Here is a 27,431-nt window from a genome sequence, read left to right as displayed (position 1 = left end):
GGCCACAAATACAAAAGTAGATGCGGGCCTGTGTCTCATTTTACCCAGGACAAGAGATGCACAAGCTAAGCGGGAGGCAGGGCAGCACGTAGCTAAGAGCACAAACCTGGAAGGAAGGCCCCAGTTCAAACCCCAGGTCGGCTGCTTTCTGGCTCTACTCTGCGTCCCTTAGCAAGCGCCTGCCTTGTGAAACCAGTCGGTGTAGGTTTCCTCTGCTGTTACGCAATTGGGTCTGTCCTCCCTCTGATCCCTTTGCTGAATGAGGATATCTGGCTGGAAGCTCTGTGTCGGGCAGAATCATAAATAGCAGAGTCAGGCGGGCTCTACTCTGTGGTGCCAACATCCACTCTGCAAGCCCTTGCTGACCTCAGATATTTAATTCAGTTTCTTTAGAGAAGAGACATACTGTTTTCTGCCTGGGAGAGATGTTACCTGCACTTTGCAAACTTATCTGCCCCATCCCTGCTCCTGATGCGAGTTTGTGTTATATGCTGAGTAGATACAAAAGGATACTGTAAAAGATGTGTACAGCATACAAATAATGCAAGACACTCATGGGCTCACTAACCAGTTTGAGGAATAACCCCCCCCCCATTTTAGTTCTTTCCACCCTCTGCCATAACCTGTAGACTTAAAACAATTTTTTAATTGAAGTATAGTCCGTTTGCAATGTTATGTTAATTTCTGGTGTACAGCATAGTGACTCAGTTATATATATACATACATATATTCATTTTCATATTCCTTTTCATTATAGGTTACTGCAAGATACTGACTATAGTTCCCTGTGCTATACATTATAAACTTGTTGTTTATCTATTTTATATATAGTAGTTAGCATCTGCAAATTTCAAACTCCCAATTTACTCCTTCCTACCCCTTTAACCCTGATAACCCTAAGTTTGTTCTCTATGTCTGTGAGTCTGTTTCTGTTTTGCAAATAAGTTCATTTATGTCTTTTTTTTAGATTACACATATAAGCAGTATCATATGGTATTTTTCTTTCTCTTTCTGACTTCACTTAGAATGATGATCTCCAGGTCCATCCATGTTGCTGCAAATGGCATTATTTTATTCTTTTTTATGGCTGAGTAGTATTCCATTGTATATGTATACCAGAACTTCTTTATCCAGTCATCGGCATCTGTCACTTTCTAAATGATTTATTTGGTTTATTTCTGTATCTTACTAAAAGGTAAGCCTCAGGAAAGCAAGAGTTTTTGTCAGATTTCTTTCACTGCTCTATCATCAGGGCCTAGAAGAAGACTTGGCATAAGATACGAACTCAATGAACACTTCTTGAATAAAGACTTCTTTCTAGTTCTCTTTGCTGTTTGGTACTTTTCAGATTTTTAATACTTTTATTTCAGTGGGATCTCTTTGGGTCTCAAGATGGGAGGCACCCATGGGTGCTTGCCAGATACCCTGAGGTAAAAGTCTCCATGTCAGTGGTTCTTAATGTGGGGGGATCATGGACCCCTCTAAGATTATGATGAAACCTACAGAACACACAGATCGGCACTGACGCTTAAAATTTACACATAGTTTATGAAGACCGTAAACTTCATCTTAAGGACCTGTGCTCTTAGATCATTTCTGGACAGATGCGTAGAAGCTATTAACTCACCAGCCCCAGAGAGGAAGAAGAGGGGAGTTCTCCTTTCGTTGTATACACCATATACTTCAGTTCTGAATAGTGCATGCGTTACAATTTCAACGTTTTAGAAACCAGTTAAACATTTTGAAGGAACCTATGTTCTAACCCCCTGGGGTAATCACACAACTCGTATGTCTTCAGGGGCCAGAGAGGTAGGTGCTCTTGGCTTTTGGACACTAGGCAGCAGTGGGATCTGTGGTGAAATGGAGCTTGCGTTCCCCACCCCAAATGCTTAAATTCAAAGGCATGAAAAACATGGTGTTGATCAAACTTCTCTGGCCTCTGTTTAATTCATTTCACCCAACATTTCACAGAACACCCTCTAGTTGAATAACTAGAGAACATTTATTGAGCACCTACTATGCCAAATGAGCTTTATTTATATGATTTATTACTCTCAACCTGTGAGGTAGGGATTTTATCCTTGTTTTACCGATGAGTAAGAGGAAGCTCAGTGAGGTGGCTAAAGGTCCCACAGCTAGGGAGTGGCTGGGCTGAGATTTCCTTAATGGATCTGACTCTCAAAGCCCACAATTTTCCCTCCACATCACTGTCCATCAAAGTGTGGTCCATGATCCACCCACATCAGAAACTGCTGGGGAGCTCATTAAAATGCGTGCTCCTGGATTCCATCTCAGACCTACTGACTCAGAATTCCAGGGAGATGGAGATGGAAAACTGCATTTCTAAGCTTCCCTGGGGTGGCTTGAAAGAATTTTTTGAATAGGTGAAACAGACACAGAGTTAAGACATTTGAAATGTTCAAATGGGAATAAATGAAAAGCAAGACTGCCACTGCATTCCCCAGGTGCCACTTGTCTACCCACTGTCACCAAGGCAATCACTTTTCCTTGATACTGAAATTTGAGGACCCTCTTTTGTATTTATGGGATATACCTTGATGGGTAGGCCTCTGCACTCCAGAGCTCACAAAATTCTCCAGGTAAGACCACCATTCAGGAGCAGGTGCCCCAGGAAGGGGTCCCAGAGGCACCAGCAAAGATATGGAACTTCTGCTTAGGGGAGTGTCTGCACCTCCTTGTTTCTAGGACCTTCCAGTCTGTCAGCACCTGCCATCACTTCACATAGGGGGCTTCTCCTGCACAGGTGGTTTTGTCACAAGCAGGATAAGGGATAGACAGTGGGTAAGGGGAAAGTAAGGATGAGCAGAGAGGAGCCTGCACCGAGGTCTAGAGCTGGAGGGGTCTGGGCAGACGCCCACTACCCAACCTTTCAACCTGTGTTTCCCTTTATTTGTAGTAACCATTGACCTTTCCCTTTAGGACAGATTGTTTAAAATCAGTGCTGTTTAACCTTTCTGGGATCGCAGACTCCTTTGGGAATCCTATGAAAACTAGGGACCTTCTCCCTAGAAAAATACACAGACCAGTGAAACTCTGCAGACTATCGCAGAAGCTTCAGCCAGCCAAGATTCCCAGGGACGTCCAGGAGCTCCAAGTTAAGAACTTCCACTTTTAGATGTGCTCCTTGTACTAAAACGTTCCACTTACAATATAAACGCTTTCTCTATTCCCTTAGATAGCCTGGACTATGTTGCCACTTGCAGCGAAGTGTCCTGGAAGAACCCGAGGCCGGCGGGCCCAGGAGGTGGAGGTGCGGTGGCTTCAGACCCCTGAGCCTGGTCGCAGCGGAGGGACCCATAGACAGGTAATGTCTCCCGTTGAGGCTGGTGGGCGTCCTCCTCAGCTTTTGGCTTCATCTGGCTGAGCGCCTGTGCTTCGGGGGGTGTGGGGTGGGCACAGGCGCAGGGCCGGCAGGCAGGGCTGCGCTGGGAGCCGGCGGGCTCCGCATTCATCATTGTTCCCCCAGCGCCTGGCACAGGTTGGAGCGCAGGCAGGGATCGTGGCCTGAAGTGCGCTGTGCCTTCCGCGTCGCCCACTCGCCAGGCTCTCGCCCGACAAGTGCTTCCAGGGCGCCTTCCAAGGGCCGGGCCGGCAGCCGGGAGCAGGCGACGCAGGAGAGGGTCGGGGGGGGAGTCCCAGCGCTGTCCGCTTCGCGCCGGCGGGGACGACAGCGGGCTGGCGCAGGCAGCGCCGGGCACACGGGCCGCAGAGGGACCCGCGCGCGCTCGTGACGGCGCCCCCGGCCCCGCCCCTGGCCGCCGCCTCCGCTCTCCCTCCCCCCGCCCGGCCGCGCTCGGGTCGGCAGGCTCTATGGGGAAAGCGGCCGCTCTGTGCCGAGGCAGCGGCCGCTCCCGCGGGCTCTCGTCGCTCTTCACGGTTGTCCCCTGCCTGTCCTGCCACACGGCGGCGCCGAGCATGAGCGCTTACACGCCCGGCTCCGGACCGGAGCCCAAGCCTCAGCCCCAGCCCAAGCGGGAGCTAGTGTCAGAACAGGTGTCGGAGCCAGTTTCTGAGCGGGTGCCAAGATCGGAGCCTGAGTCCAAGAAGATGTCGGAGCCCCGGCCAGGCTTCAGACAGGAGTTGGAAGTGCTGCCAGGCTTGGGGACCGGGTCAGGGACGGGGTCAGGACTCCGGCAAGAGTTAGGCTCAAGCGTGGGGGCTGGGCTCTTCACCAAGGCCCCATCCGAGCAGGTCCTGGCGCTGGGGCCAGTAGTGGGGAGCGTGGCCTTGACCAAAGTCGAGTCAGGGTTGTTGCCGGCACCAAAGCCCTCGCGACCGGGACAAATGAAGACTCATCTTGGGGCTCCGGTGACAGGGAGTGGCACGACCTCCTCTGTCCCGATGGTCTTACTACCACTGGACAGCTTCAAGGGCTGGCTTCTCAAGTGGACCAACTACCTGAAGGGCTACCAGCGCCGCTGGTTTGTGCTCAGCAATGGCCTCCTGTCTTACTACAGGTACGAAAGTGTCAGGGTTGGGTGGCTGAGTGTGGAGGGCCAGAATGCTGCAGTGATGGTGACAGAGGGCATCCAAAGTTGGAGGACACCAGCACTAGCCTAGGGACATTTGGGAACATGTACTCCAGCAGGAGAAATAGTGCCTCTGGCCAACCTTCAAGGGCTGAGCCCTGGCTTCTGGTAGGGGAGCCCCTGTGGACATGAGATCTGGCAGCTTGACTTTAGGGAGTGAGCAAAGAGGTGGAGTGAGGGAGAGATTTGGGGCCTTGAAGCCCCTCTGGTCTTCGTAGTTGTGGGACCTGGGACAGCTAGACAGAGTCAGTCCCCCAAAGTTCCTGATTCAGGAGCTTTCTGGTTCAGGAACTGAGGTCATTGTATTAGGGACTGAGGGAGACAGTACCCTTGTTTAGTCCTTGGGACCCACTTGTGGGAAGGGCTCCTGTCCCCTCCTTGGCTGATCAGACTGTTTCCCACCTTTCCTGGTGCCTGCTGGTTGCCAGGTGGTAGAGAGGGGCACAGCAGACTCACAGCTGTTTCAGACTCAGCTCTGCCCATCAGGAGCCCATCTTGGTATCTTATGAGAACCGGCAAGTGTCCCACCATGGACTTTCTCAGTCCAGAAACAGTGTGGGATTCAAAATTGAAGTCCAGTGGTGATAGTTAACACTGAGATTGATTGAAAGGGGGAAAGAGACCGAAGGCTTCCTCTCCTTTCCTACTGGCCATGGCCTCTGTATGTTTCCTGGGGATGGTTGGTTTAAACTTTGAGATCTCAGATCACTCACTCTATACCGTGGATTCTCAAACCTGAGAGAACAGAATTCCCTGATGGGCTCGTTGAGATGCCAAACGCTCTGCCCGCCTTGTTGAGTTTCTGCTGCAGTGGGTCTCGAAGGGGCCTGTGATTCAGCATTTCTAACAAGTTCCCAGGTAATGCTGCTCTGGACCACAGTCTGAGAAGCATGGCTCTGTTGTCATTGCAAACAGGAGGGCCCTGCCTTGCTGTTGGCTAAAACTCAGGTCACTTTGCCCAGGTCACTTGGCCAGGCAGTATCTGTTCAGGTCACCCACAGAGGATTTATGTGGTCCTTCATAGCCTTTTTGGAAACACAGCTTCTAGAGGATCGTTCAGTCTATGACTCCCTGAGAATTTGGGAGCTCCACTGAACTTAAGTGATGGTTCCCACTCCAAAGGGGGGATCACTGTCTTTAATTCCCAGCAGGAGAGAAAGCTGATCTGTGTTTCTTTTCTTTTAACAAATATTTTACTTAATTTGTTTGTGGGGTTTTTGTTTTTGTTTTGGAGATGAAGTAATTAGGTTTATTTCGTTGGTTAGTTATTATAATGGAGGTACTGGGGATTGAACCCAGGACCTCACACATGCTAAACACGTACTCTAACCACTGAGCTATGCCCTCCCTCCTTGACCTGTGTTTCTAATGTGTCCGTCCTATCTGGTGTCTTGGTACTCCTCAGCCCACTCAGCTGCACAACACAGCTCACAGAACATAGTGTTTTAGGGGAAAAAAATACTTTTCCAAATGTGTGTTTTTAATCCCACTTACCATACTCTTTCAGATATGTAGACATTTTACGAAGACACACGGTGTTAGGGATCATCAGTGGTTCACTATAAGTGTCACTCTGTCTTCTTAAAGGCAGGGGGCATGACAAATAAGGCATGTCGGCTATGCACCACACTCTCGGTTTTATGTTATGGTCCTTTATTTCATCCTCACAACCACACTATGAAATGGGTTCCAGGATTATTCTCTTGTACAAATGAAGAGTTCTGAGGTTGACAGGGGGACATGGCTTGTCCAATGTCACTGGCCCAGGGAGGCAGTGGAGAGAGATTCTGACTTGGGCCTCTCGTGCTCCACAGTCTCTGCCTGTCCCAGATGTGTGTCCTGATGCCCACTTGTCCTCGAGTTCAGCTTTTCAGAGTTATCTGTATTTTACCGGATACTATACCCTGTAAGGGTCCAGGTAATGTTTATGAGTATAGGATCCCACAGTGGCAGGAAGGCCTAGTTCTAGTGGAAGTAAAACCTGACCTCATGCATTTTTGTTTTATTTTAATTGGAAGAGCAAAATGTCCCATCTGTTTTTTTTCTTCTTCAGGTAGCTAGGTATAGATAATAGATACTTCGAGGTAATCTCAAGTGTGCAGAATGTCTAGGTAACTAAGAAAAATTCTTGCTTGCTGATAAGATTGTGGAGACAAATACTGGTTTGGGGGGGAGCAGGGTGTGGGGACAAGTTTTCTCGTGTGTGTGTTTGCACAGTCCAGCTCTGTAGTTGCATTCTTGGACATTTCTAGGTTCCAAGGTGGGCAGAATTGTTGCTTGACTCACTTGAGTGGGACAAAGGATCTGTGACATCTGTGCAGCCCTCTGCCTTCCTTCAGCTCCATGTGAGGCCAGCCATGGAGGGGCCCTCATTCCCATTTTACAGAAAGGGAAACTGAGGCTGAGTGAATGAGCTTCAGTGGCTTATCCCAAGGCACTCAGCTTGCAGACTGTGCCCAAACGTTTGCCCTGGGAGACAAGTCAGTCTCCATACAGAAGGCCCTTCGAGGTGGAGCTGCAGTGGTCCTGTCTCCCCTGCACGCCCGTCTGCCTTCTGGAAGATCCTGTGCTCCGCCTCTCCTCAGATCTCCTAGCACTTCAGACCTTCCACCCACCCTCCTGTCCCTGCTTCTAGTCTGAATCCTGCCTCCCAGACCAGGCCTGGCCATCCTGCCTGCCTGGCTCAAGGGCTGAGCGCCCTCCAGGCCCACGGCTCACAGTCCTGCCAGCAGCGCAGGGTGGGTTCCCTTGGGCTCCGTCTGCGCCCAGTGCCACCCATGTGCTGTCACGTCCCCCCAGCCCCGGACCCCTGCTCTCGGTAGTTCTCCAAGTGTGTGTGGCCGGAATAGAGGCAAATTCAAGTGCTTGCGAGCTGAAAACAGAGTGAGAGAACTTTTATTCCAGATCTCCCTTCCTTAGGGGCTGGGTGGAGTCAGCTTTACCTGCTGGTGCAGAAGGAATCAGAGCCACTTCTTTTGCTAACTTCTGTTTCAGAAAGAACACGCTGTTTTTGTTTTTGTTTTTTTAGACTAAATGAACCCTGATGTTTGGAGAAATGTGGAGAAAATGTGGGTACCTGTTTCTCGTGCTCCCTCCCCAAGCCTGCCCCACTCAGGGATAACCAACATCCCAAATCCATCACCATCCTCTTTCTTTTCTTTTTATCTAGTTTTACCTCATCTACATGCAATTTAAAAGGAAAAAAAACACATTTTTTCATTTCAACTATTTTTAGCTTTCTAAAAAAGGATATCGTACAGTATGTGATTTGGGGGGACTAACTTTGACTGCTTCATATCAGCCCAGGATATAGTCTGGAATATTGTGATAGAAGCGTCCAGCAGCTTTGATTATACCATTTATTGAGGGCCAGCAGCGTCACCAAACCACTGGGTGGAGGAGGAGGAGGGAAGCCTGCAGCCGTCCTGGCTGATCAGTAAGAGGCCCGCAGGTTCAGGCAAGGTGTCCTGGGGGCTTCCCAGGGGGCTGAGTAGTCAGGCTGCGTGGAGTCTTCCGGGATGGGGTTGGCAAACTGTCAATAAAGAAAGACAGGCTAGTGAAAAGGATGTGAGATTCCTTAAACGAAGATCAATATCTGCTTATCCTGGGGGAAAAGAAAACGGAGGAAATGGGACCACACTGGATGCTGACAGGAGGAGAGGAGGAGACTGGAGAGGAGGAGATGGTTAGAAACACGCTGAACTAAACCAAAATTGGCAGCTTGACGTGTGGTGAGTCACATACCAGGTGTCACCACACAGATGTGACTTTAAGAGGCTCCCTTCCTAACCATAAACAGGAAGCAGCAGTCAGTGAGTTTCAGGGTCATGCTGGTGCTGTAAGCTTTGACCTTTTCTATGGGAGTCTTTCCCACGTCTGTCTGTTTTTAAGAGTTCTTGGAGTCCTGATGGCTGCGCCTCACTCCTCTCGGCTTCTGATCACACACCCAGGTCGCAGCCCTGTGCATCCAATGCCGGGTTAACAGTCTCAACTCACTCTGTGTGATCTGCATTGCTGGGCCATTGCCTAAACCAAGAAGAGGGCAGGTGGCCTCGCTGAGCTTGCACAGGAACCTGCCAGATTGTGCTGTCCTTGGAAGCAGCAAGAGGTGCTGTCTTCCTAAAAGATAGCACATCGTGCCCCTGGGCTCACTGCCCACTGCCCTTCCCAGTTGGTCCCCCCACCCTCCTTCCTCCAGTCTTGACCTTCTTCTGCGCAACTCGCCTTAGTCCCCCTCTGCAACCCACATGCCTTTCCCTCTCCCATCCAGATCTCTGCCCCTGCCAGTCCCTCAGCGAGGAGAACCCTCCTCACTGCTGCAGACATCCTAGCAGGGCAGCCTCAGTTCCAGGTCATCTCAGCCTGGACCTGCCTGGATTCCCCTGCGATGAGCTGGGCTGGCAGAGCGGTCCGTTCTCTGACAGCTGGGTGGTGGTCCATCTGCTCCCCACCAGCGCATGGGGCTGTGTCTTTTCACTGTGTACTCAGTAGAGTCTCAAATTACAATGAATTTTTTTAAAATAGAAGACATGCTTTGTAATTTTAATCTTTTTTGCATGTCATAAAGACCCAGCGAGCAGCCTGGACTATTGCAGTCACCCAAGGGGAGTCACTGAATTGCCAGGAGAAGGAGTGACCATGGGGGCTACACATGGCCCAGCTTTTCAGCTCCTTTTCTGAGACTTATCCCAAGCCAAGGATGTATGACAGTAGTAAAAGCTCTTTTTTGTATTCATTTACGTTTAAAACTCTTTGTTACCAAGACTTCTAAACATATATCAGAGTAGACGATAGTATAATGAACCCCCATGCACCTGTTACCCAATTTCAATAATTTTTTTAACATTTTTATTGATTTATAATCATTTTACAATGTTGTGTCAAATTCCAGTGTTCAGCACAATTTTTCAGTCGTACATGGACATAATATACACTCATTGTCACATTTTTTTCTCTGTGAGCCTCCGTAACATTTTGTGTATATTTCCCTGTGCTATACAGTATAATCTTGTTTATCTATTCTACAATTTTGAAATCCCAGTCTATCCCTTCCCACCCTCCGCCCCCCTGGCAACCACAAGTCTGTATTCTCTGTCTGTGAGTCTATTTCTGTCCTGTATTTACGCTTTGTTTTTGTTTGTTTTTGTTTTTGTTTTTTAGATTCCACATATGAGCGATTTCATATGGTATTTTTCTTTCTCTTTCTGGCTTATTTCACTTAGAATGACATTCTCCAGGAGCATCCATGTTGCTGCAAATGGCATTATGTTGTCGGTTTTTATGGCTGAATAGTATTCCATTGTGTAAATATACCACATCTTCTTTATCCAGTCACCTGTTGATGGACATTTAGGCTGTTTCCCAGTTTCAATAATTATTAACTTCCTAGCCAATCTTGTTCCATCACAGCGCCCCCACCTCACACCATTTTGAAGTCTCATTTCCCCTATAAGTATCACATTTCACATTTCCCTGTAAATGTTTCAGTGGCTGCCTCTAAAGCATAAGGATTTAAAAAAACCATATCCTCATACCACTGTTACAACTAAAACAAATTAGCAGTAATTCCTTATCATCATCAAATATCCAGTCAGTGTTCAAAGTTTCAGTTGTCTCAAATGTCGTAAGTGGGTTTTTGACACATTTGTTTGTATCAAGGCCTAAATAAGGTCTACCCAGAGAACCTCCCACGTCTGGGTTTTGCGGACTGCATCCTCTTGGTTTAGGGTAACACGGTCCTCTGTCGTTCCTTAACTTGGTAGATGAATCTAGAAACTATAAATATGTTGCATTCTTGCATCAGGAGCTCATAACATCTGGTGGCTTCTCGTTCTGTGCTGTCAGCAGGTGGTAACGATCTGTCTTGGATTAACCTAATTCTGTCACTTCTTCATTTATTATCAGGAATAACTTCTGTAATGAGAAACTTACCCTCATCTACTGCTCTTTGCTTCCTCAGGGATACAGTTCACACAGGAGAGGCAGAGTAAATGTTTGATTCTTTCCATTTATTTGCAAACTTTCAAAATAATGAGTTGGTTCTTATCTTCCAGTGGTGAGCAGTCAGTGAGTTTTGCTTTCTTAAGTAGCACTTTAGGCTCGTGGATGCAGGCACGGCTGTATTGCCCTCAGTGATGCTTACATCATCCTGCCTTGTCTTTGCTTAGTGAGGGCTTCTTCAGTTGACCTTTGAGTCCTCTGGAAGGGACCCTGATGGTATTGACAGCTGGTATTGGCCAGCCGGAGTTGACATTGACTCCCGTGTCTGGCTTGAAAAGATGTTCAAGGCTCTTTTTGTACTTCTCTTGTCCCAGCCCTGGAGTCAGCCGTTTCTGACTCTACTCTGACTGGTAGGCTGGATGGTGCTCAGATGAGGCGCATGGAAACAGGAATTTGCCTTGACGCCAGCCTGCTTTGACTTGCAGGAATCTTTGAAAAGAGGGGAAACAGAGGTACAGAAAAAGAACCTCAGTGTTCTATTTACCTTAATGCTCATGTCTTTGTGAGATGGGCAGAGACTGTCCTGTCTGTATTTAAGGTCTTTGGCCCATCAAAGAAAAATTCAATGCATGAGACAAAAATTTTGACTGAGGCAGTACCCTCTATTTTTTTCCTGTTCTATTGTAGATTCTAATAATGACCAAATCTGAACAGAGCTTAATGGTGTATACGGTGCTTATGCGTATGTCATCCCAATTTATGACAAAGGTAGTTCTTATGTCCTGGTGACAAATAAGAAAGCCAGGGCTTGTCCCACTGCAGTGGCATCACTTAGTGGGTGGCTGAGCTGAGATCTGAACCCAGCTGGGATTCCGCCACACCACCGGGGCGGGAAGACAGTCAGAAGCTCCTGTCTTCCTGCCTAAACAAGCCACCCCTTCCAGCAGCCTCCCCCATGAAGGAGTGATTGGGGGGCCTTCGGCCCCACTGGGTTCCCCAGCTGTTGCCTTCCTTCAGGAGACCCCCCCCCACGCCTGGCTCTCCTGTCTTCAGAGTTGGGCCCTGCTTGTGACCACACAGCAGGAGGGCTGGCTCCAGAAGCTTCACAAGAAGCTAGTCTTGTTCCTTTGTGATCGGATACTTGCTAGCCGTGGAAACAGTTGGCAAGGTCAGCTGCCCACGTGCACTGAGTTTATCCATTATCTGTTTCTGCGCAACTTTGAGGCTTAAAATGACAACAATGATTTTATCATCGCTCACAGTTTCTGTCAGTTGGGAACTCAGAAAGGGCTTGGCTGGACAGTTCTGGCTCAGGCCCTCTCGTGGGGCTGTGATCAGCTGGTGGCTGGGGTTGGAATGGTGGATTCTGGAGCATCTAGGGCTGGCCGACATCTCTGTCTCCCCAGAGAGTCTCAAGGCATCTCCCTGGGCTCTGTCCACACGAGCTGGTGTGGGCTTCCTTACTGCATGGTGGCTTCAGAGCAGCCAGACTGCTTACCTGGGGACTGGCTTCCCTCAGAGTGATCACTAGAACCAGAGTTGAGCTAAAAATGGCTTCCTAGTCATTTTTACCCTTCGAATCAATAACATGGGACATATTTAGCTCAGGAATTAGGTCTACAGTTGCCTTGATTTCTTAGACTTTTTGGTTGCAAGTATCAAAGCCTCCCAGTGCAGCTTGAGCGGGGTGTGTGTGTGTGTGTGTGTGTGTGTGTGTGTAAAAGGCTTTCGTGTGGGACCACAGGATGGTTTACAAAGCCTGCCTGGCTTTTTGCACACTTTATGCATTTCTCATGTCTGCTTCTCCTCTTATTTTCTTCTCTAAGTTCCGGTCTGTTGTTTGTTTTGTTTTTACTCCTTGGACAATGTGGCAGAAGATGTCTGCTGCCCACAGCTCCTGAGGCCCAACCATCACTACAGCAGAAACTGTCAAACTCCCTGAACCCAGTTTCTATGAAGGAAAAGTGGATTGGCTCCATTTTGGTCAAGGGTCAACTTCAAGTTCAATCAACTGGAGTCTGGGAACGGGCCTGGGTCAGAAATGACTGCCCAGGCCACCTGGGATGATGCAGGCAGTTCCAAGGAAGCTTGCCAGATGTAGCAAATAAAAACACCAGTTAAATTTGAATTTCAGATAAATATCAAATAAATTTAAGGAGAAATAAATAAAATTTCAGTATAGGTATAGTCTATGCAATATTTGGGATATACTCATACTAAAAATTGTTGTTTATCTAAAATTCAAATTTAACTGGCCTCCTATATCTTTTCTTGTACTATATATTTTAGCTTAGGATTGTTTTTTTTATTCTGTATTTTATCTGGCAACCCTATTTTAAGAGGCGGACGAGGCAAATGCCACAAAATGTGTACTACAGTTGGTAGGCCTCCCTTGCCTCTTCAGAAACTGCCAGCAGTGTAGTCTTGAATATACTATCCCCAGAGGGTTTTATTTCTCATGACATTTGTCACATTTAACATGTGCCAGGCCCTGTTCTAAGCACTCTATATGGATTATTTCATTTCATCCTCCGAACAAGCCTGAGGGGTATAGGTTCTATTGTTGTTGTCTCTGTTTTACAGATGGAGAAATGGGTCTAAAAAGGTTAAAGACTCGAAGATCTCACCACTATTAAGTTGCACAGCCAGATTCAAGTCCAGAGCTGTTGTTCTCAGTTACTACACAGTCCTGATTCCCTTTCCCCCCCACAACGTTTTGAAAATAAATATGTTTGAATTAGAGGTCCATCTAATTCACCAGAAGTCTTTTCTAAGCATCCAGTTGTCTAGCTGCTAGATAGAAAGTGAGAAAAACATGTGAAAGTATTTACTAGGACTCCTCCTGGGTCACCATATTTCTCTCAGTACCAGATTGTCCAGTTCTTAAGTATATATTAAAATGTTTCCATTAGATCGTATGTAGAGCCACATCCCTCATAATCAGGGTCTAGCCATTGCTGAATTTGGTAACCTCTAGGCTGCAAAGATAGTGGAAAATCAAGCCTTGCTCCCCACCCCAGCTTCCTTTTTTGGTCATTAATTAGCAATGTAATTTCTTTTTATCATGATAAAAAAACCCACATAATGTGAAATTTACCATCTTAACAAATTTTAAATATACAGTTCAGTAGTGTTAAGTATATTCACATTGTTGTGAAACAGGTCTTCAGAACTTTTTCATCCTGCAACTATGAAACTCTTTACCCATCAAACAACTCCCCTTTCCCCCCTCCCCCTGCCCCTAGTAGCCGCCATTTTTCTTTCTGTTTCTATGACTTTGACTACTTTAGATACCTCATAAAAGTGGAGTCATACAGTATTTGTCTTTTTGTGACTGGTTTAGTTCACTGAGCCATGATGTCCTCAAGGTTCATCCATGTTGTAGCATGTGTCAGGATTTCCTTGCTTTTCAGGGCTGAGTAATAGTCCATTGTGAGTGTATACCACATTTTGCTTATCCATTCATCTGTCAGTGAACATTTGGGTTGCTTCCACTCCTTGACCACTGTGAATAGAACATGAGTATGCAAATATCTCTGAGACCCCGCTTTTGATTCTTTTGGATATATACACCCAGAACTGAATTGGCTGGATCACATGGCAGTTTTAGTTTTAATTTTTTGAGGAAACTCCATACTGTTTTCTATCATGGTCGCACCATTTTACAATCCTACCAACAATGCACAAAAGTTCCAGCTTCTTCATATCCTTGTCAACACTTGTTATTTTCTGTGGGGTTTTTTTTTTTTTGATAGTAGCCATCCTAATGGGTATGAAGTGATATCTCCTTATGATTTTGATCTGCATTTCTCTGATGGTTAGTGATGTTGAGCACATTTGCATATGTTTGGTGGCCATTTCTATACCATCTTTGGAGAAATGTCTATTCAAGTCGTTTGTCCATTTAAAAAATTTGTTTGATTTTGTTGTTGTTGTAGGAGTGGTTATTAATTCCTCATCAGATACATGATTTAGAAATATTTTTCTCCCATTCTGTAGGTTGCCTTTTTATTCTTTTGATTGTGTCCAACTAAAGAATGACATAGTCCCCACTTATATGTGGAATCTAAAAAAAAGAAAGATACAAATTTTATTTACAAACCAGAAATAGACTCACAGACATAGAAAACAAACTGTGGTTACCTGGGATTGTAGGGGTAGGGGAGGAATAGTTAGGAGTTTGGGATTAACAGATACGTATTACTGCATATAAAACAGATAAACAACAAGGACATACTGTATAGCACAGGCGACTATATTTAGTTTCTTGTAATGAGCTATAATGGAAAAGAATCTGAAAAATATGCAAATATGTGTATGTATACGTATAACTGAATCACTTGCTATATACCTGGAACTAACATCATAAATATAGTACAGTTCAGTAAAAACTAAGAAATTTTTATAAAATAAAAACATTAAAAAATAAATAAATAAAAAGGACATAGTCCCAATTGCCAAGTCCACTGTCATGAAGCTTTCCCCCTGATTTTTTTTCTAGGAATTGTATACTTTTAGGTCCTAACATTTAGGGCTTTCATTCATTTTGAGTTAATTTTTGTATATGCTGTCAGTTAAAGGGGATGGAGGCCCCCAACCTCTGTGACCCTGGCTTTCTTCATCCGTAAATACCCTACTTGGCTGTTTGAAATAAATGGTGCAGAAGCATTTGGTAAACTCTTTCATAACTGAAAGGGATGTTTTGAATGTGAGGGTTTTGCCAGCAGTGTACACTGAACAAGTGAAAACCTCCTGTTTAACTCCACACCCCTGTTTAACAGGTCCAGTGTGGGGAGCAGGGCTGGGTTTGCCAGAGGATGAGAAAGATATATTTTAGGCATCTTTCTGGGGCAGCCATACCATGGACTATCCAAGTTCAGGAAACTGGCCACGGGGAAGACCCCTCTCTGCTGACAGTGCCCTTCCCTTGTTCAGTCCAAATGTTGGAGGAGAGACAGATGGTCATATACTCTTGGATGCTGGGGGAGCCCCAGCCTCATCTGTCTTGTTCACCCATCTGACCCTGATGCCTAGCCTGCCATGTTGACCAAATGGAAGGATGAACATGCCATGCAGGGGTGACGGCTGTTTTAAACTCAGCCTCTGTCGTGGGAGTCTGCGACGGCCTTGCTTTGGGGCCTTTGGTTTTGCAGGCTGCTGTCACGGTTTGACAGGAGTTGAGCTGCTGTTTCTGCCTCCACTGACGCTTGGTGGGAGTCACTTTTATGTAAGATTATTTCATCTCCTATTAATGTCAATGCCTATAATATCTGTGGTCATGAAGAGAAGAAGTAGAATTCCTGAATAAATAACGTCTCACCATCAGATCTGTAAACTTGGAATCTGCACATTTAAATTTCTAATTGTCCTGGGTATGTTGAATTTCAACTTCAGTGTTTCCTCAATTGACCTCTAATTTCTGGTATTTCAGTCTTTCACTTGTCTTGGTAACTGATTTTCTTTTTTAGACTCTCCTTTGCTTACTGTAGGATTTTTGGGGGGTATATTTTAGTGCTGCTGAATTTTTAAGCTAACAGATCACTTGTAAAAGGAAGAATCTAGGTTGCTGGGGCATCTTGTAGATTGTGGCTGCAGCTACAGAGATTGTGTGATGATTTAAAAAAACAAATCAGTTCAAGTATCCTGAATTGTTCTCTGTAGACTCCTAACCCTGCTCGAAATAGATCCTGTGCTCCAGGGACCCATCATCTCAGTCCTTCTGGTCCTAAGACACTCAGCGCACAGCCTCATTCCTGTGCTGGCTTACAGGGACTCAAGGGCCCCCTTCATCACCAGAGTCCTTCAGCACTGCTGTTGGCCATCACTGTACAAAGGAAAGAATTTAAAATGTGATAGGTTTTAAATGGATTTTATTTTGTACTGTGGCAGTTTTCACTGACAGTCACTTAAGGCTGTCCTGTTTGGAAGGGACAAGTATGGATCCCCTGAACAGGAGGAATACCCTGCAACTTTCCCTTTGCCCACATTACCAATGAAAGTAGACGATGTCCCCACCACCCAGTGTCAGCAAGTCTCACCTTAAGGTCGGTCTGTGGACTCCCCTTACCGCACTTAATATAAAGTAAGTCCCAGGCATCTTTTTAACTTAATTTTAATAATTAAATTAAAAGTAATTTTAGTAATAATTAATATTTGTAAATATTTCTGTAAATATTTGTATGTATCTCTTTAGAGATGAAGGTTTCTTAAAAAAAAATCCAAAGGACATTAACATACCTAAAAATTTAACACTAATTCCAGTTCTCATCCTGGTGGATCATGTGACCCCTTACAAGATCAAGAAGGAATGTTATCTTTTAAGGAGTTGATGCTAGAAGAATGTTGCTCTTTATGGTTGACCAGGTATTCCTGCCAATGGGGGAGGTTTGGTTGGTGTGTAATGCAGAAACACAGTGCACAGTGAGGGGAGAGAGGAAGCCAAAAGGCAGAGATGAATTTTTTATGTTTAATGTTTTTTGTCTTGCCATAAAATATGAATTTTATTTCACACCTGATTTCACAGAATGGCCTGGCTTCCTTCTCCACCCCCCAGCCTCCACCACCCACTTATGCACCTTGTTCAAGGGTCAACTGGGCTTGGTAATTTCATATGCTAATAAGTAGGAGAATCATTCCAACTACTTTGGGGAAGGGGTGGAGACTCTCAGGAATTGGGCCTTCACCCTCTTTTTGACCTGTCATGGTTAGCCTTGAATCTGTCATGGCGCCTGTGGGTGTGTCATTCACCAGGCCAGGACACTCAAGGTGTGTAATGAAGTTCAAGGTCCACTGGAGGTCGAATCTCCAGCCATCTTGGGCCTCCAGGTCTATTGGGAGTTGACTTTTCTGCCACCTTGGTGCTAACTGCTGTGTCATTCCTTTCATGGCTGTGCCCTGCCCCCTTCCTTCCTGTCTCAGTGGCATCCTTGCTCTGTGGGTCTGGGTTCCCAGGTTACTCCTGGCAGGGGTACCTCCAAGTCCTCCCCCTGGGGTTCTGGCTCTCTAATCTCAGTTTTAGTGGCAGGTTCCCACCCTGTTCCAACTCTGTGTTTCTGAGGCTTTGTGGAAAGAGTCTGGGATGGAGTCAGAGGTCTGCGCTGTCTAGCAGGACCCCAGCAACCACCCATTCCAATTCCCGGTGTCTGCAGAGGCTCAGACCACAGCTGTTGTGCCCTACGTGGGGCACCGACACTGACCCTCCTCCCTCTGCCACTGAGTGCAGCCAAGCCTCTACCGGTCAGTCCCGATAGGTATTATCTCCCCGTGCTGACTCCAGGGCCTCTGCCAGCTCCAGGGGTCTGAGATTATTTTCAGTCCTTGAGATTTTTCTCAGTCCAGAACTGCTGAGTTTGGGAGCCTCACCCCATCGTTTCTCTTGCATCCTACAGAAATCAGGGTGAAATGGCCCACACCTGCCGTGGCACCATCAACTTGTCCACCGCGCACTTTGACACGGAGGACTCTTGCGGTATCGTGCTGACCAGCGGGGCCAAGACCTACCACCTCAAGGCCGGCTCGGAGGTGGAGCGGCAGCAGTGGATCACTGCCCTGGAGCTGGCCAAGGCCAAGGCTGTCCGCATGATGAGCAGCCACTCAGGTAGCAAGTGCTCGACATGGTGGGGGACCTGCAGGGTCGTGGGTCTGGAGAGAGTAGGGATTGAAAGCGTTTGGGGGAAGTGGTGACCAGTAGACCCAGGTGAGTCCAGACCAACCCCAGGAGGTCGGAGTGTGTGTTCACTCTTCCCACTCAGCCCCGTGCGACCTCAGCAGTAGGACGTTGGGTGGTCGGCGGGGGTGTAGGGGTGGCTGGCAGTTCTTGGGATGGAAATGTTTGTGGTGGGCTGGGCTGTGTGCACCCTTCTTCGCACAAATCTGATTCCTGGGCTTCAGCAGAACCTTCAGAGGCTGCAGTGGGTCAGCCGCAGCAGCAGCAGTTGGGGTGGAGACCGGGGTGGTACCCCTGACCCTCAGGCTAGACTTTTTCTGAGGTCCATTTTGCAGGTTAAAAACTGTTTAACCAGAGCTGCTGCCTTTGCCAAGATGGAAGGTCAGCTCAGAAGTCCTGAGCAAGACATTTTATTTTTTACTTTAATTTGTTTATTTTTTCATATGTAATGTCTTTATAAGATTCATGAACCAATGGTTTCAAAAACATACGCAGCAAAGCCTGCCCTTGACTCTTATACCCTCGCAGCCCACCTCGTTCTCCCACCCCTAGGCAACCAGAGCGTCTTGTGTCGTTGCATATATATTCAAGTAGGCACTTACTTTAAAATAAATGCTGTCTTCCACCTTGCTTTTTTTTTTCCATTTAGCAATAATGTATCTTGGATTTTTCTTCCCTATAAGTACGTAAAAAGCTTCCGCCGTGTTTCTACAGTAGTACAGTACTTCCTTGTATGGTTGTACCCTAGTTTACATAGCCTGTAGCCTGTTGATGGACATTTAGGTTGTTTCTTTAATTTGCTATGAGTGGCTGTGCTGTGGTGAGTGACCTGGCGTTTCATTTCATGTGTGTGCAAGTATTAAATGAAGTGTGTGTCCCAGGAAGTGGGGTTGCTAGGTCAGTGGGACCCTGCATTTGTAATTCAGAGACATTGTGCAGTTGCCTCCCACAGGGGTCACACCATTAGATGCCTGCAGCCGGTATGAGAGTGCCAACCTCGTCAGAGCTTTGCCCACCCAGAGTGACAGCAGATGTTTCTGATGGTTGAAAACTGTGTCCACACACAGGGAGGGGGCACTGGGAAGCTACAATCTTTTGAAAGTTATAAACAAAAGGTGTGTGTTTACACAGACTTGTGTGGTAGTTTTTAGGCAGGCAGGGCTCCAGGTGAGGGGAGTTACAGCCCCTGGTCTCCAGGATTATCTCCTAGGCTGGTTTGGGAGACAGTCCTGTGGAAGGAGCTCTCGCACAAAGGAGCTAGTGATGTCAGTCGCCTGCATTGGGGTCTCTCCCCTAGTGCTAGCTTCTCAGTGCACGTTGAAGGTCATTGAATATCAGTTGGACCTTCTCTTTTAGTCTCTCCCATTTGGAGCATGGGTCCCCCTGTGATGAATTCCTTGGGGTCAGCACTTGTGTGGCTTGGTGTGTCAGCAGTGATGATGAGCTTGGCCAGGGGTCCCCAGAGTACCACTCCACTTCCCAGTGAAGGAGGGTATTTGGGGGCATCTCAGGTCCTGGCTGCACCGAGATCCCCAGCAGGACCTGTGGTCTCAGTTTGGATGCCTGTGGAAAGCTACTGTGGCAAGTGATGTGGCCAGTGGTGTGGCTGGACTCAGGACAGTCCCATTGGTCAAGAGCAGGAGCATTGCTGGTCATGAAAGAACTAGCTGCTTCTTACTAGCTTCTCCTAAGTAAAATGAGTAAGCAAATAAATAAACTCATTTTTAGGAACGTCCTGAAAATAATGTAGCAGGTAGCACTTACTGGATTCATCATTCTGGATCAGTTTTCCTGGGACAAGCAGCAGGCAGGGTTTCTTTGAGGCTGGCGTGGAAGTACTTTTTAACTCAACTGGACAGCCCTAGGGATGGCTAGCGTGGGCTTTCTCTGGGAGAGGTTGGGACCCCGGAGAGAGCAGCCTCAGGCTGACCTGCCTTCATTTCACATCCCTTAGGCATGGGCAGAGGCTGGAGGTGCAGCACATGTCTTGTGTTCCCAAAGGGTCAGCCTTCTGGGTAAGGACATGGGACAGACATTCAGGTATAATTCAAGGTAGTACATTCTGTGTGCTGGTGAGAAATGGTCAGATTCCTCTCCTTTTGGTGTTTTGAAGCACAAATAAACTAATGTATGTGAAGGAGGAGGCTTCAAGCTGATACTGTGCTTTTATAGAAAGGTTGGGGCCACCTGATTATTTCTTTAAAAATAACACTTATGGTGGCTTCTCTGCAAGGCAACGCCCTCCTCCCACAGTTCTCAGGCGGATGTTGGAGAGTTGTGGTTTGTAGCTTTTCACTTGGAGTCAGCCTTGGGTACCCCTACCTAGGGGAAGACTGCCTGGTGTGGTTCTCCTTGAGTCTGGCTAATGGCAATCAGCTGGGTCAAGGACGCAGACCCCTGTAGGTCATCCTTTGGCCTGTCTGTCCCTTCCTAGACTGTGGACCACCTCTCATCTGGCAGGAAGCCTACTTCATACTCCACTTACCTCTTGAAATCATCTCTTACTCTCCAGCTTTTCTGCCACCCGGTGATCCAGGTGCCGTCCCCTTAGCTGGGTGTCTGCAAAAGCCTCCTTCCTGTCCTCCTCCCTGCAGCCAGTTCTCCAAACAGCAGGCAGAACGATATCTTTAAAAATGGGAATTTGATCATGTAACCAGACTGCTTACAACTCTTGGGTACTGTAAACCAGCTAGACTTAACAGACATATCAGAATACTCTGCCCAGCGACAGTGGAACACACATTCTTCTCAAGTGCTATGGAACATTCTCCAGGATAGGCTGTATTTTAAGCTAAAAAACAAGTTTCAGTAAATTTTAAAAGGCTGAGATCATTCAAAATGTCTTTCCTGACCGCAGCGGAATGAAGCTAGAAATCAATAACAGAAGAAACACTGGAAAATTCACATGTATGTAAAAATTAACACTCAAATGACCACTGATTCAAAGGTGAAATCACAACGGAAATTAGAAAATACTTTGAGATTAATGAAAATGAAAATACAACACCAGAATTTATGGGATGCAGCAAAAGCAGTGCTCAGAGGGAAGTTTATTGCTATAAAAAATATGTTTCAAAAGAAGGGAAACATCAAGTCAGTAATCAAGCCTTACACCTTAAGGAACTAGATAAAGAAGACCAAATTAAACCCAGTAAATGCAAACACAGCAGCGCTCACCAGCCTTTCTCATTCTCAGATTCACAAGCCCTTTTTCGTGTGTTATTAAAAGAATCCGTGTGAGGGAGTGTTATGGATCCCCAGTGGGTCAGTGACCCCTCGATGAGTCCTTTGTCTGCAGTCGCAAATGCCAGTCAGATTAAACCTGGTTCTGGATAGCCGAGCGGGAGCTTTATTCATTGATCAAGGCTTGGAGAAGCGAGAGCTCGTGCTCTGAAGATGCCTTCTCTCCCGGGGAGGGGAGTAAGGGAGGGATGCTTCTGCTCCCAGCGGTGGGTCTGGGTGACAGAAGGACGTGGAGTTTTCTGATGTTCTGATGAGTCCAACAACCCCAGGGCTGAATGATTTGCCAGCTAAGTAGCTTCTAAAGTCCTTTGTCAGTGGAAAGCTTTATCTGGTGTCTGCAGCTGCCACCTGGTGGCTGGATCGAGGCCCTCCTGGCGTCCTGTGGTAGGGCTGGCTAGTGTCTGTGCCTTTGCTCACTTACCTGCCTTTTTAAGGTGCCTGTGGGGTCATGAGAATCTGGTACTTCTGAGAGAACGCAGTGGAGAATGACCTTCCATCTAGGCAGTCCCCCACCCTCCCAACCCCATGAGAAGGGGAAGGGACCAAGATGCAGGGCTGTGCCCACCTCCAGCCTTCGACTCTCTGTGCCATTCGTTCATCCAGATCTTGACATCTTGGTGCCCCTGCTGGGATTGCCCTCCACCCATCTCAGCCCTCAGGTCCCCTGGGTCCCTTGGCCACAGAGCTTGTCCTTAAACTCCAGGCCTTGTCCCCTGATTGGCAGACCCTTACGTCGTTAGCTGCACCTTGACAAAGGACATCTGGCTCCATGAGCCCAACCTCACCAGGCCCTGTCCTCCCCACACTGCCCACAGCCACCTGTGGACCCTACAGTGATCTGAGAGTCAGAGGCTGGCCCTTTTCCACCACAGCAGCCCCCCTTCCAGGGCCCCTCTTGACCTCTCTGGCTCCTCCAGCAGCTGCCTTCTTTCTTATCTCTCCTTGCTCGTCCTGGCTCTGTGTCCATCCCTCAGTCCCTTCTGGGTTGTCCAGCTTCCATCACACCCACGTGTCCTCCACTAAACAGCAGGGCAGCCAGGAGCCAGACTGCCCTGTGCTTGAATCTGGCTGTGCCGCTTATTAGCTGAGTCACAGGGGCAAAGTCACTTGTCCACTCTGTTTCCTCACCCTAAAGTGTGTCCAGTGATAAAGGCTTCTTAGGGTTGTCAAGAGGGAATCAATTAAATCAGGTACAGACTGCTTAACACGGTGACTAGAGCATGGTGGCCACTCAGTTATTGGCAGTGAGGCAGCTGCTGTTTTGAAGACCCTTCAGTTCCACGCATTCTGCCCTCAGGCAGGGGTGGTTGGGCCCTTTGCTGAGTCACACAACCAAGTCCTGGGGCAGCCCCTCCTAGCCGGACAGACCAGCACCCCCTCAAACCCAGGGCTTCTGCTGGGCCTTTATCAATGCCTGCTCCCTGGTGAGGGCCTCCTTCCAGCTTCCTCTCCCATCCCTCAGTGGTTCTTAAAGTCCACATCACTCTGTGTATCCTCACCACTGCCTCCCACCACCCAGCAAAGGATCTTGCCTCCTCCCCTCCTCCTTGCTCTTCCGGAGCAAAAGAACTTCATAGCCTAGACCACCTCAGCTCTCTGCCATCAGACTTACTGGTCTCCCTGCATCGGCCCCTGTGGGACTCCAGTGAAGATGTTTCTCCTCTTTGAAGTAGTGCCCAACCCTGGGGACCACTGCCTCCCTCTTCCCTAGGGACCTGGTCCCACTGCTGTCCTCTTCTCTATCCTGGCTTCTTCCCCTGACCCACTGCCCACTGCCTTCTTCAGGGTCTTAGGTCACTTTCCAAACCTGGCAGTTGGCCAAGTGGTGAACCTGAGTGTCAGCCTTGACCTTGCCCTGCTTCGCCTCTCACATTCTGTCGTCACAACAGCCTGTGAGCACTGCCCGTGAGCAGTTTTGCATCTGCCTGCCGCCCTCCATCTGCGTGGCCTCCACCTTGGTTCAGCCACCTGACCTGGAGTCTAGACTCGAGAGTCTTCCAGTAGACTCTCCAGCAGCCCGCGTAGGTCTTCTAAAATACAGTGCGATTCCAGTGCTGGGTAGGATAAAGTAAGAGTGCTTCACTCTGTGCAGCTGGAAAACCTGGACAGGATGCGTGGAGCCGCTGTCTAAGCACCCTGAAAGTTAACTAACCATAGGCAGATTGGGGAAGGCCAGAGCTTGAAGGAACACAGAACAGATGGTGAGTTCAGTTTTTTTCCTTTCCAGTATTTTCCAGCCTGGACTTGGGAGACCTAGAAGTGAACAAACAGGAGAAGTCCTCTCTCTTACAGGCTGTATGTTAATTTGCAAATGAACTGCAGTTTTGACTTCTGCCTCTGCTTTGGCTCTCCTCTGCCCTCCAGACCTGCCCAGCTTCCCCTCTCCTCATTGGCACACCGTCTTGCTGCCCCGCCAGCTGCATGCTGACCCTCTTGCCTGCAAACTCTCTTCCTTACACCCACGCCCTTCCCACCTTCTGCTTCCCCTTAGGTCTGCTTGCCCTTCAAGGAGAGGCCATTCTGGAAACCCTCCCTGAGCTGCCCCCTGCCTGGGCTAGATGCTTGCTTTCTGCCACCTGGCTTAGCCTGCGGTAGTGTAACAGTTAGTGTGAACATGGGCTCCTGGAGCCTCCAATTCCCCGCTTCTCAGTCCGCTGGAATCTTCGATTATGTGCATCCCAGTGTCCTTCTAATTCAGAGATTTCTAAGTCAGTGGGAGCCAGCCTGCCTGGGTTCAAACCATGGCTCCCTGAGTATCTGTGTGACCTTGGACAAGGGGCTTGCTGTCTGTTGCCTCATTCTGTCCTCTAAAGAATGGGCTTCGTAATAGAACCACCCCTTGGAGGTGCTCTGAGGACTCAGACAATGCATGAAACGAACTGCACACATGGCTTGGCAAATGCTCGAGGAAAGTCAGCTGTAGTTATTGGTAAAAGTCACCTGGACAGCTTTAAAATAATACAAGTTCCCAGGTCCCCCTGCCCCAGAAAGTCTGAGTGAATGAAAGCAACACTTGAGGGCTGGGGGCGGTGGTGGGGGGCACCTGCATTAAAAAAAGATCTCCCTCGGTTCGGATCGCCAGACTTAGCAAATAAAAATACAGGTTACCCAGTTTAATTTGAACTTCAAATACACAACAGTGTTTTAGTATACTTGTGTTCCATGCAGCCATTTGGACATATACTAAACTTTGTTCATTGTAATTCAGATGTAAAGGGCATCTTGTATTTTATCTCCTTGTGTTTAATTTAACAGCTGCATCCTGGGGGCCTTGATGCTTAGCCCACGTGGGGGCTCTGCTCCTGACTCACTGGATAGGTGGGGTCTGAAGTTGAGCCTCTCATTCAGAAAATAGAGTATCCTTTCACTGGACACAGGGGGGAGCTAAAGGACGGTTAGTTTGCTGACTTTGCTCATAAATCCATGTCTTAGCAAGTGCCAGCAGGTCGGCAGGCTTACAACATCCCTCTCAGTGCTTGTGAACCATTTTTTTAGAAGGTCTTCAGGTCCACCTCCCAGTGGGGGCTCCAGGAGGCTCTAAGAAGTGAACCCAGAGCTGCCACCTCTCTGTCTCGGGCCTTACTTCCAGGGGGGCTAATCCAGCCCCTCAGGGCTCCCTCTGTCCTGGCCTACTCCCCCAGGCTGCCCTGCCCCCCACATTGATGTCATAGCCCTATTCTGATATCACAGCCAGGCACTTGGAATGATGCCAGGCAGCCCAGATTCTGCCCTCAGAGCAACTGAGGCTGGCGTTTGAGCAGGGGGGTAAGGGGGACTTGGGTGGCTGGTAGCCCGAGGCGCTGATCCTAAAGAACATCTGGGCAGCCTGCCGTCCTATGAGTTCAAAATGAAAATCCTCTAAAAGGTAGGACTTGGAAGGCTCTCCTGCTGTCCTTACTGGCTGTGGTCCCTGAGATGGAAGTAAACCCCTGGGAAGCATGGGGTAGGGTGTGTCCTGGCTCTGGAAACAGCTCCTGGAAAACCAGCTGCCTTTGTGCCGGGATACATATGACCTGGGGGAATGGTGATCTTGCCTTGGTCCACTCAGCGTTCCTCCCATTTGATGGAATGGCTTCCTGAAATGCGGGGTTACTGACTTGTTGGAGGGTACTGTTCCTTTGTCCTCAGAGAATGCCTGCAAGTCCTGAGACGTGGTGGCTTCTCCTGTGGCCACCTCCTCCATCCTCAGTCCCCAGCAGCTGTGTGGGGACAGGGGTGTGCTTGTCTCAGGACAAAGGAGAAACGTAGCCACATTCAAGCTGTTAAACCCCAGATCCCTTGGTCCCAGGGAGGTGAAGCCCCATCCACCCATCTGGGCAGAAGGTGTAATGAGGTCTCTTGTGAGCTCGTTAAGTTAGTGAAACATTGACTGGAATGGATTAAACAACACACACATACACTCGCACACACACATACAAACCCTGAGTAATTTCTCTCTAACTTGGGTGGGCGTGAAGGGCCCAGGGTAGGCAGGCCAGTTGCTTCTCCTTTGTGTCTTCAGCAGCACCTTGTGTGGAGTTGCTGCTCAGGACATGTGTCAGTTGAAGGAGGTGCAGGTAAAAGCCTTAGATAGCACAGTTGGACTCAAGGATGCTGCAGAACCCCCAGGGATGGGTTTTTTTTTTTAACCTTTTGTTGTTATGGAAAATTTAAGACATAAAAAGAAGCGGACAGAAGTCTCAGGAACCCGCACGTACCTGTCACCAGTTACCACCTTGGTCTTGTTTCTGCGTCTCCACCCTAATCCTGTGTCATTGTGAATTTTTGTCAATATTTCAGGATGTAGCTTTAAAAGACAAGGATTCCTTATTTGACATATTCAAGGTACTTTGATCACATCTGAAAAACTGACAATGCTTTTGACTGAGGTTTGTTTAAAGGAACCTGTACTCTCCCAGGTAACCTCGAGAATATGAGGGAGCGAGAAAAAGGAGTGTGGGGCCTGAGAAAGGGAGACACATGTGCGCTTCCAGCAGAGAAGGCTGAGCTTTATTCCGAGTCCAAAGAAACCAAAGGGGAAGTTATCACCCTCAGCTGGGAGGGAATTCTGGCTCTTCTCAGAGAAGCGAGACCTGGCACAGAGCACAGGAATTTGGACAGATGGAGACCTTCTCCTGGCTCGGCCTTGCTGGGGGCCTGCAGGGTAAAGTGTAGGGCATGGGTTGGAGTCAGTTCTCAAATATCCACATTAGCAAAGAGGCAAGAGCCACCAGAAAGGAACTTAGCGAAGTGATGGTATTATGTTGTGTAAGAGGCATTGGCAGTTTGGATTTAGATGTGATCCTGTGACCCATACAGATGGCAGCGGCTTACCCCCGAGGGACCTGGACTCGTAGAAATCAGTGCTAGCTGCAGCCGCCCAGGGTAACTGGGTCACCAGCAGAGTTCGAGTGTGTGTACAGAATTCGAGCAGATTGATGTTCGGCTCTTGGAGAAGCTGAGTTGGACTTTTGCAGCAAGGGCAGTGTTTGTTCTGACCTCGCCTCTTCCCACAGGACTCTCTGCCTGCCATCTAAGCCCAAGAGCCGGCCCAGAGGTGGCCCCCTTATTTCAGTAGAAAAATAGATACTCTGATGTGTTTGTGTTGGAGGCAGTCTTCTTAAGAGGATTAGTAGATCAGAGTCATTAGACCAAAAAGAGTAGACAAAAAGGTGACTTGTCTACATTTGATGCATTCTTACCATTAAGATGCTTTAAGCATCATTTTCCTGCCAGGACAGTTATCCTGATTACTGATTACTTCCTTTGTAACTAACAGGCATAATAGCCCTTACCTTTGTAATTATCAGATTCCAAAGGCTTACGCTTTGTTGCTTCTTCGCCCTGGAAGGCTTCCCAGACCTTGGCCTGGGTTGGCACTTGCCTGTGTTAGGTGACAGTGGTCTCTAGGGGCCACCACATTCTGGGTCTCTTCTCACACGGGAAGAATCAAGGCTGTACCCATGTGCCAGCCCTTAGTGCCCAGAGGCAGGAGGAACATTGTGTCCGTATGTTTGGTGTGCAGGGACTATTGGGTGAATGGAGGAAGGGAT

General features: G+C 47.9%; 1 protein-coding gene across 3 annotated transcripts in view; it reads left to right on the top strand.

Moving 5' to 3' along the window:
* Window positions 1-3,814: 3,814 nt before the first annotated feature.
* OSBP2 (oxysterol binding protein 2) overlaps window positions 3,815-27,431 on the top strand; it is a 100,464-nt gene continuing 76,847 nt past the window's right edge. For 2 of the 3 annotated variants that reach the window (XM_031670246.2, XM_031670245.2), the window contains exons 1-2: window positions 3,815-4,478; window positions 17,879-18,087. In XM_031670246.2, coding sequence (XP_031526106.2) covers window positions 3,832-4,478; window positions 17,879-18,087 — 856 coding nt within the window. In that variant the 5' untranslated portion in view covers window positions 3,815-3,831. Of the gene's footprint in view, window positions 4,479-17,878; window positions 18,088-25,128; window positions 25,265-27,431 lie in introns of those variants that run through there. The other variant, XM_072953273.1, reaches the window with a different exon arrangement.

This window comes from Vicugna pacos, chromosome 32 (assembly GCF_048564905.1).
Source record: "Vicugna pacos chromosome 32, VicPac4, whole genome shotgun sequence".
Lineage (NCBI taxonomy): Eukaryota > Metazoa > Chordata > Mammalia > Artiodactyla > Camelidae > Vicugna > Vicugna pacos.
This window is presented reverse-complemented; position numbering and strand designations above follow the sequence as displayed.